Raw genomic sequence first — 11,040 nt, 5'->3', positions numbered from 1 at the left:
CGAGATCAAAGGAGAGTCTGTGTTTACCTGCGTCTGTTTTAAAGTGGTGCACCAGGTTCTTCACGGGTCCGTCCAGCCGATCAGATCAGATGGTGAATGACAAAAACACAAATATCGCTGCGCTGAGCAGAACATTTCAGGAATCAAAAGGTGTTTCTGCTCAGCATGAAACATTTCCACGATTTTGTGTGAATGTCAGTTTGTTGCATCACAGATTGAATGTTTGTGTCTTTGCCGGTTGACGAACTGAAGACGTGAACTTGCTGTCTGACTAATGCTGCTTTCTTGCTTTTTTTTCTCCCCCCTCCTTTTTTTCCTTCTGTCTGTCTGTTTTCTTCAACAATGTAATCTTTTTCCTAAATTTGTCCTCTTTCTTGCCCATTTTGTCCTCTCTACTTTCTGGTTTCCTTTTGTCTTGTTTCATCTCTTCATCTTTCTCCTTCCTCGTCGCCTGCAAATGTCCCTTCTCCTCCATCTCTTCCTCCTTCTTGCTTTTCCTCCTAATTTTCAAATCTTCAAAACATCCTCTTTTTCATTATCTGGACCTGAACCCCCCTCTTTTACTCTCTCTACTCTCTTTGCTTCTGCCTCTCTCCCCATCCTAAATATCTTTTATTCTTCTCTAACTTCACATTTTCATCTCCCACCTCCTTTCCTCCTTTTCTTCACCTCCACACAATCTCTTTATGTCTTTCCTCTCTGTTGCGTCTTCTCCAACTCTTCCTTCCTTTCTCTCGACTCTCTCCCCACACCATATTTATGTTCCTCATCTTCTTTTCCACATCCTCTCCTCCCCTCCTCCCTCTCACCCCCCTCCATCTTCCGACGCCCAGCAGTAAGTACCGGCCTACATCGGAGCAGCACAATGATAATTTCTCGCTGTCCACCATCGCTGAGGGCTCCCACCCAAATGTAAGGAAACTGTGCGACACCCCTCCTAACGTCCCTCATGCCCGTGCATTGGCTTACTATGATAACATTATCTGTCAGGTAACGTGGTTCTCGCCTCTCTCTCTCACCCCTTTTTCTGCATCTCCCCCGCAAACCCTGCCCGGGCCCCATGATCTCCCCCCCCCCCCCTCCCCCCTAATGCATGGGCATGAGTATTCTCCGATACTCTGAGGTGTGCAACGCTAAGGAGGCGGATGGGCGGGGTCGAAGTGCGAGGAAGGATGGCAGGAGTTTTCTCAGGTGGCGAGGGAAATACGGAGACGAGAAGAAGCTGTTGGATGCACAAAGAAGCATCTTTTAGACACGAAGATCAAACCCTGTTTGTCTGAGTTAGTTCTTCTTATAGAGCTTTATATATGTTGAGGGTAGTACTGATTACTGCATGTACCACAAATCCCTTATACTAGAACATATACAGCATATACATTTATATATATATATATATTAGGCATTTTAATGTACTTCTGCAGTTTTCAATTATTTAAAACAGAGAAAAGCAGCAAATCGTTTGAGAAGCAGGAACCAGAGAATATTTGGCCTTTTTACTTTCTCGCTGGTGATCAACTTCCAATTATTCGACTAATAAGTCTGCATTAATCTTTCTTGCTTTCTTGCTCTGACGTAAGGCAGACTTGTCAAATCAATCTGTGCTTAAATTGACATTATTGATAATAAAATAATGCAGACTTGCATTACACACACAGCGAGTTTTAAAGTCTGTTAACAGAAATGAATGGAAATGGCTGCCTGGAATTGTACAGAATACATTTGACAACAAGTGTTAGTATTAGAGACAGAAATGTGTGCACAGGTGAACACACACAAGCACACACACACACACAAAGAGCTGCATACACACACACACACACACACACAAAGAGCTGCATACACACACACACACACACACACAAAGAGCTGCATACACACATGCCGATGAAGACGACGTGACATGTTTATTGCGAGGAAGCTCTTTAAGAGGCTCTTGATCTCATACAATCATAATTTAAGGAGAGAAAAAAACACACTCAAGTGAAAACCGTCTACTTTTAAAGTGGAAAGGGAACACGTGCATTAAAAAAAAGTAAAATGAGAACCCCCCCCCCCCCGTGCCCCTCTCGTGCTCCACCCGACAGCACGTATTGACAGGAGGGTAAGTACATGACGCTGTAACAGCTCAAAGTAACAAGTATACGAGGGGTGACTGAGCCCTGGCAGCTCGTTACCATGGCAACGCGATGGCTGTTGAGTCTCATAGTTTCATCGTGTTTATTGATTCACTTCCCGCTGGTTTATTGCTTATTGATCCAACCTTGAAGGTGACGGCAACACACACACACACACACACACACACACACACACACACACATATAAGAGATGACAAATAAGTACAGATTTCAGGTGCTTTGTTTTTACCCATTTCAAGGCAAGAATGTCTGGAAAAATTAAGTCTTAAGCTTTAACTAGTTATTTTAGGCACGCCACACAACATCCCACTAGTTTGTTTAGACTGAACTGTGTCCAGGAAACACTAAATTGCCTGCTGACAAAGAGGACACGCAGCATAAATCAGCTCCGTGGGTGAATCAGGGCGCTAACAAGCCCAGGTTAGAGGTTAAATCCCCCCTGAAACTATGCAGACTGAACATTTATGGACTGCCCTCAGAGCCGCCTTGGCTTTACCTTGACCCCTTAAAGAGAAAACTCCCACACTCCTTCGCTGCGACCCCTCCCCACCCCGACTTCCAACCTGCTCTCTCTCTGATCACCTCTTGCATCGGTGCGTCAAGGCATTCCTGCTCTGTCGCCAACATGCGCCACCCGGTGGACATGTCAGCCACCGCAGCTCTGCTTTCGCTATCTGTTTACAAATCTGTACTTACAACAAAATGTCTGCTTTACGTGTTTATCCTGAAAATGGGTGGTGAAGTGGGAGGGACTGTTATGAAACGGTTTATTGTGGTTTTCTTGGGGGGGTAGGGGGGGGATTGATGTCACAAACAGGTAAGCTAAAGGTGTGGGGTATTTGTGAGAAATGGTCGGGGGTTATCAGGATAAACATCTGAGATGCAACGCCTCGTGGCTGCCTGCGGGTGGCAGCAGAGAGCCGACAGGTGCCTCACTAACTGAAGCATGGGAAGCTAGTAGCGGCAACGCTATCGTTGTAGCAGCATGGGTAGTTCTAGTGCTACAACTGAGGTAGAGTTTGTTTTGATTTGTTCTTGTTTTTAGGATGTGGTACCACCCTCTAACAACTCCATCAGTATTTTTGTTCACTTGTAAAGTTACAGAAACTAGTTGTTTCTCTATAATTCTCTTTTCTTTCATGCTAGCTCAACAGTTTCATTCCTTTAGAGGCCAGTGTCTCATTGTAACCACAACCAAATACCATTTTCACCACCCTGACAGACAAGAAATGGGCTAACCCTCCCAAAGGAGTAATAAAAAAAACATCCACCATCACCACCTAACAATATCTCTAAAATGTCAACTTCCTAACTCAACATCACCTACATACCCCCCCAGAAACCCCCCCAAATCCCCACTCATCCACTGGATTGAATAGTATTTGTAAATACTTAAAATGGTTTGTTTTGGCACATTTAAAGGTACCCTGTGACGTTTTTGACCACTAGTATGGCGATGGCTAGTTGTTATGATAAGTGGGTCCCCACTTTGTCAATGCACAAGGATGCACATGCAGACGTCAGGCATTTGTGCAACTCAATATACATTTCTGCTGCCAGGTTCATGCTATTCCACTGATTAACAGAAGAAGAAGAAATGTAGCAATGCGACAGAAAAAGGCAAAGAAGAAGACTGCAAGCTAGCAAACATGCAGGCTTCAAAAATATTAATATAAATCAGCTTTGCAAATGTTTTATGAGGGATGAAATGCACTCAGCAGGTTTGTTAGGCAACAAGGATACACTCAGTATGTTTAGTGAGAAACAGTGAATGTGAACGTAACTTTGTTTGTTCACACAAAAACTGCACAGGGTTCCTTTAAGTAACAAATTTGCACAGATCTGAGGCTAAAACAATTTTTGTTTTTGTCAAAAAATCTCTTCTTGTTCTTTTTTATTAACAAAAAGCAAAATATAAAACATTCACATGGCTGGATTCTCAGTTTTAGTTGACACTGACCGTTGCTTAAGTTCTTGAAATTTGGCTTTTGTGCACTTTATTTGCTCGCTGTAAGCCGTTGTACTCAAATGAAGAAGCAAAACTCTGCGATCACGAGACGATTTACAGATTTGGTGAGTCTCCTCTTGTCAAACGATCTAACTGATTGCTTCACATCAGTAGTCTGAATCCTAAATGTCGAGCCTTGTAGAGCTGACCTCCTCCTGGACCTCCAACATCTGGAGCAAGTAGCTCGTGAAAATGTGTAAAAGTCAGTTAATCAATCTGAAGCGTTTCTGCCTTCGAACACAACAAAAGTTGATAAAGGATCTCAACTGAATCTTTGAGTTTTAGTTATTTACAAATGTTGAAAGCTGATCGTAAATAAATTGGAGAAGAGACGTGAAAGGATTCTGATTTGATAAAATGTAGTAATAACTGAATGGAGTCAGTCAACTTGGTGTAAACTCTGTGACTCTGGTCCAGATGCTCCAGATGTGGCACACTCGGCCCTCTTGTCCACACATTCAGCCTAAAACAAACAGAACAGATTTCCAACTACTATTCAGCCCTGGTTTATTTTCTAACACGTGCACAAAGCTCACTTAGACATATACAGTAGACTTGCCCAAACCTAAAAACCATACCAACTCACCTATTTACCCCCAAAATACACCCACTAATAAAGCAAATAACCTCAAGTACCTTCCAAACTAATAGCCCTGTGACTGGACTGGAGGACCTCGCCAGAAATATCCAGCCCTGTATTTACTGTAATACAGAATAATGGTCCGGCAGCACCAGAGAGTCTGTGTTTGAACAGACTACCTCAGAGATACTGTAGCCAGCTGGGAATATCAGCTGACGTCTGAAAGGAAGTCTCTGTCTCCAACACTCGATCTCTCTCTGTCTATTTTATCTGTCTGCTTCTACCTCCTCCCGTCTGCCTCTTCTTTCTTCTCTCCATCTTTCTTGCTACTTAATCTCTCGGTATCGTCTCTGATCTGTCGCTCCTCCCGCTCCTCTTCTTCGATCGGTCTCTCTTCATCCTCCGGCTTTCTCTGTCCGTCTCTACCTGTCTCTCTCTCTGAGGATGCCTTGTATGGTTTTGAGGAGTATAACCCTTTGCCCCATCCCCCTCCCCTCAGAAAACCATGAGCAGATACACCTGGGAGTGTAAGACCAAAGAGGAGTCCGACTGTGAGGTAAGACCAAATCCCAAATGTCAGATAGTCCCGCCCCCCCCCCCCCTCTCTCACCTTCCCAAACAGCTCTCTCATTGTTACTGTGGCCCTGTCAATCACCCTTTCTCAACTCTCAGTGGGTCAATCCGAGTCTTAACCCTCCCTCCAAGTAAATCAAAAACAAAAATATATCATAAAAACATGACACGAGACAGATCCACACACGTAATGTCACCTTTTCTTTTCTAAATATATGAACGAGAGAATAAACTATTAGCTCCAGGTAAACAAACACTAATATGGACTATAGTTTTAGAAAAGTATCAATTTCTGCTTAAAAAACAGTGTAAAACAACGTGTCTTCTTGTAAACAATAAAATCTGTCTTAAAGGGCAACGTTTTATAGGTGTGTTTACAGGTCCGGGGAACATTGTTTTATTATTGATATATATTATATAGATTACCAGACTTCTGTAGCGCCTCATCTCTGCTGCAGGCCAGAGGCTCGAGGCTACGTTAGCCGCTACTAGCATATCACACCTGGTTCTTTGACCCAACCGTCAGCAGTCGAGTTGCATTGTGGGTAGTGTAGGTGACAGCAATATAGAAGTGCAAAGCTAAAGTACTCTTTTAATACAGTATTCACCTTTACATGATGGAGTCTCTGTAGAACAAATCCATCTAATTATCTGGTGAAAACATATGAAGTGTTTGTTTGTATTAAAGGCTCAATCTGTAATGTTCTGATCATATACATTTCTGTGTTTTAAAACATTGCTGATAAACATCAGAAAATGTTGATACTGGTCACTTAGTTTTCGTTGCTGTCTGCACCTTTTACCTGGTGGTGATACCTGGAGCTCATGGTTTACTCTTTTTCTTCAGCCGCAAATTGTGCCGATTCCTCGTCATCTTATAAAATAAAGTTAATGCTTTAACTTTAGCGGCACTAAAGCTCATCTTGAAACAGAATTTTGGCAGGAATTAAATCAATTTGTGTTTGCAATGCAACCTGTCACCCAAAAGGACCCAGAGGAACATGTAAGCCTCCTGCAGAGATGAAACCATGAAAACTGTGTGAAATCGCCCTTTGACACACATTAAAGAGGCAGAGCCTGGAGGTAAAATCCAAACCCCATCATAAACTGCATCGGTCCTGCGGCGGGAAACTGTTGACCTTGTAAAAACCTTGTCACATGTCCAGGCAGACAACGTACCACCTCGGCCACACACACACACACACACACACACTGAGGTTTTCAATGGAAGAAGAAAACTCTGCAGTTGGTGGAAAAAGGCAGAATTTACAGAGAAATTTAACTGTACACAAACACAGAAAAACAGCCATGTTATTATTATGTAAAAAAAAAAAAGACATGTACACACACATACAGCCAACACACACACACACACACACACACACACACACACACACACGCTAGTAATTTCTGAACAATAACACAAAGAGCACTTATGTTTCCCCACAGTAACAGAGCGCTTTGTGCTTCATTCACTGTGGTAGATTGAACCCTCTTGTCCTCAACCCCCCCCCACAGTGATTCAGCAGAGTCCGGCCACACGCTCTGCAGCAAACGGTGAAATTGAATCGTTTCTTCTTTTTTTTTTGTCAATACTAAATAAATTCAACACAGAAAATGAATTGACTGGGCAGAGCGGGCCGCAGTTTCTGAGACAATTACATTCCCATTGACTGAATCAGCCTCAGAATTGACCTTAAAGTCCAAATGCTGCAGGCGTGCGGTAGAATTGTGCCTTTCAAAATGAGTAAATTTTACCTTTAATTTGAATAAATTCATATGACGCTTTTGTGCAGTGAGAACAGAAATCAGTGGGAGCATCTAGAGCGACCAGATTCTTTGATTTCTTATTGATCTCGTGATTAAAGTGACGATCTGAAAAATATTTAGTCTCAAAAAGTTGTATTTGTATTTGCGATTCATACCTGTGAGTCCCTGAATAAACTGCATGTCTCAGTTCCAGTTCAAGAGGCCGTGCTGAACCATGCTCATGCATATTGTTCCCGTGACAAGTTATGACTTCTTACTCCTCTGCACAAACACAGACACGCAAACGGACCTGACACAAACACTATAAACAAATATACATACTGAGAGGAAAGAGCCAGTCAGTAAACACAAACAAATCAAAGAGTATGTACACACGCATGAAGTCTTCACGAGAATAGCACAGGCAGGCTAATATACGCACACACACATCCCAATACAAATATTTTGATCTGAAGTTTATGTCAAAACACATTTAATCAGCTGCAAGAAAAGCACTGAATGAAAGTACTGATTCAGACACCTGCCTGCACTTTGAATCCAGCAGCAGACAAAATAAGAAGGATGTCAAGCCACACATTTCATTTTTAACATACATATACATGTAGTGCCGACAAATTAACTGACACTTTGGTCATTTCTGTGCACAACAATCAAGATGCCAAAATCATACAAACTTAAATTTAGGACCACATTTCCCATAAACCCCATCACTTCCTGCAAAGAAGATGACCTTATCCAATAAAGAATATATTTTTTCACTTAACTTGAAGCCCTTATGTGTGTGATTTAAACATTTGTGACTTTCTCCTAATGGTAGTTCAACAAAAATGAAGTCTACGGTCATGCTAGCGGCTGTCAGCATGCTAACATGTTTACAGTTACAATGCTAACTTGCTGACGTTTAGCAGGAATGTTTACCATATTCACTGTCTGAGTTTAGTTTTTGTTAGCATGCTATGTAGCTCTAAAGACAAAGTACAGCTGAGGCTGATGGTAAAGTCATTTGTTTTGCAGTTATGTGGTCATAAACCAAAGAATTGGACAATTTAAAATGTTGACCTGATGGTGGTTAAATAAATCAGGTCTGCTCAAGGTTTAATGCTGTCCGTCCAATAGTTGTTGAGACATTTCTGTCTGGACCAAAGTGGTGAATTATCTGTTACCACAACAAAGAAACGACACCTGGACTTTCCTACGAACAAACACGTATGCCCTCACAATAATTTGAAAGATGCTTTAATCACACAAAGAAATCTACATATAGGGGCTTTAAGATGTTTATCAACATGTTGGAACATGAATTATCTCCTGATGCTGAAATATGTCACGGAGCACCTTACACCAAACGTATAATCCACTCTTACCCACCCACTAAAAGACTAAAGGACATCAGAAACTGTCCATGTGCCTCCATCATCATCATCATCAGAACCCTGTTTATCTCTGTTCCCACTCCCCCCGAAAACGACACCCACTCTAAAGTCCTCGTTACTCTGTGCCTCCCACCCACCGCCCGCCCCCCTCCCCCTCCTCCACCCATGCACAACAATGAAATCCAACAAACAAAACAAAAAAACATTTTCCAGTTTCACGCTGACGGGAGGACAGAGGGCCCCTTTCCCGTAACCATGGAAGTGACGTATCCACACGTCCTGCCTGAAGTTACTATCTAGGCCAACAGCCACCGGGTAAATGCTCTCACTGCTCTTCCTTTCTAAAAGTGCCATTGAATTCAAACGCAAACATTCAATTAGGGTGTGTTTGTAAGTGGCACAGGCCTCAGGGTCTGGAATTTGATGTGTGTGTGTGTGTGAATCTGCCAACCTGTGTGTCTGAATGAATGTGTCTGTCATCATGCTCTGCTTGTGTGTTAATGGTGTGTGTGTGTGTGTGTGTGTGTGTGTGTGTGTGTTTGTGATGAAGAGGCGCAGACGGACGCCCCAGGATGCCTGGGCGCAGCAGGGTCGATGATGCCATGCAATATTAATGGGGATAAGAGGCTGGAAAAACTGAGCTAAAATGGACTCCGCAATCAATTTGTTCCCTCTGACCTTAATTAAACTCAGATGAATTGAATTGAAACCTCTTAAAACTCGTTTTGTTTTTTTTCCCCCCCCAGCGACTGCTTGGGTATGTGTGATGGTGGTAACCACAGATCAACGGGCCAGGGTGGAGAGTTTATTTGTCTTTTTGTTTTGGGGCAATAAACAGAAGGAGGAGGTGAAGCAGGAGGAGATGGGGTGTTCTGCATGAGCGATCATTACTGTTCATGTGGGGCATATTGTTCAGGGTCTTGCATGTGGATGTGCATGTGCTTCCTGGGTTGCCTGAAAAGGGGACGGGAGGGGCGGGAGTGTCGCTCATGCAGCTCACCTAACTGTCTCCTCAACCGAACACGACATGCCAGCCGAGCATGATGATTGTCAAACAGTGGAGCCTTCAAAACACTGAAATGGCTGCTACTGAACCTGGTTTTGCTTGAAGTAACAAAATAATAGCTGCAATCTGATGTGGCTGAATATTTTATGGTATTTTGCTGCATTCTGACAGTCTCTAAAGGATCATACCAGTGTTTGTTTTTCATAGGTTTTAGCCCTTTTACTATAAATCACATATACATCACCAAACAATGCTGCTGCGTTTCAGCCACTCCAGGAATCCACTGGCTTCTGTTAATGTCTGTACAATTTAAAAATCTGCTGTAGGTCTTATTGGTTGTCAGGCTCTACAGAAATTAAAGGAAACTAATAGCTAACTGGAGTAACAGCAACAATAGATCCAAAAATCTAAATCTGTATTCGGAAAGCATTCGGAAGAGGTCAGCAAAGTAAAGTAAAGATTTGTAGTCAAGGAGCTAAAATATGCAAACACCACTGGTGTGTGTCTTTAAAGCATGAAGGTTCAACAAGAAAATCTGTTGCATGAAATAAAAGACAAATCCAAAGATCTGGGGCTCTTCAAACGCATATAAGTTCATCTGTTTCCTCAACCCAATCACAGAGACAACGGCGTCCATGTTGGACGATACTGCAAAACACCAGATTCAACGACTTTTATGTCCAATGCTAGCATCTTTTAAATTCTCGCTTTCTACGTTATATCTGCACATGGCAACTACAGAACATTGTTATGATAGATAAAGAATAGTTAAGGGACAGGCAACTGAAACACTCGGCTAAGGTCAGAGAAACATTGTGGTTACCTTTTAATTGCAGGTCTGTGACGGGATGCGAACTACACACTCTTATCTTCTGCTTCACTACGTAAAGAACAGACTGACCTAAACTGGCACTGACTGTTTTGCATTGGACTTAAATTGTGAGGTGCAGAATCATCCAATATGAACGTGTGTCTTTGTTGCTTTAAGATGAACGCAGTCTTTGAGGGAATCCAGTTCTGATGGGTTGGTCGGAATTTGCTACAGAGGCTTTAAAAGAATTCAAAAGTCAAGTTTTCCACCAATTGGCAGAACCAAAGCTGCAACTGAACCTGAAACTGTTGTTGTGGTTCTAACTGTACTTTCTGCCCCCACCCCTCCACCTCCACCCCTCCCCGGGTAGGATGATCCTAATTCCCAGAACAAGCTGGAGGACCCGGTGAAGGCCCCGCCCAAGGAGGACGACTCCCTCAACATCCACAACTCTCTGACCCCCAAGCACGAGAACCACAAGGTCCTGGGCGAGGAGAACTCCTCGGAGGTAAACTCACTGCAGAACAACATGATGTGAAAACAAAACAAAAACAAAACAACCCCAGCAACCTGACAACACTACACCGAAAACGACAAGGTGCGCCGGCAACGGGAGCCCCCCCCCAAATCCCTCCTTGCTCTCCGTCCGTCCGCTGCCGAGTGCGCCTAACCGGTCAACCAACCAACCAACCAACCAACCAGCCTGCCAACGTACCAGCCAACCAACCCAGTCTGCAACCGTCTCCGACACGGCAACACTGCCACCAAGCGGCTCGGGCCGCTG

General features: G+C 43.2%; 1 protein-coding gene across 1 annotated transcript in view; it reads left to right on the top strand.

Annotated features, from left to right (window-relative positions):
- Nucleotides 1-10,794, top strand: part of cspg5a (chondroitin sulfate proteoglycan 5a) — a 51,216-nt gene extending 40,422 nt beyond the window's left edge. The window contains exons 4-6 of the mRNA XM_070912587.1: nt 834-990; nt 5,223-5,279; nt 10,627-10,794. Of these exons, the coding sequence (XP_070768688.1) occupies nt 834-990; nt 5,223-5,279; nt 10,627-10,794 (382 nt within the window). The remainder of the gene's footprint in view (nt 1-833; nt 991-5,222; nt 5,280-10,626) is intronic.
- The last annotated feature ends 246 nt before the right edge of the window (nt 10,795-11,040 follow it).

This window comes from Enoplosus armatus, chromosome 9, assembly GCF_043641665.1.
Source record: "Enoplosus armatus isolate fEnoArm2 chromosome 9, fEnoArm2.hap1, whole genome shotgun sequence".
Classification (NCBI taxonomy): Eukaryota; Metazoa; Chordata; class Actinopteri; order Centrarchiformes; family Enoplosidae; genus Enoplosus; species Enoplosus armatus.
This window is presented reverse-complemented; position numbering and strand designations above follow the sequence as displayed.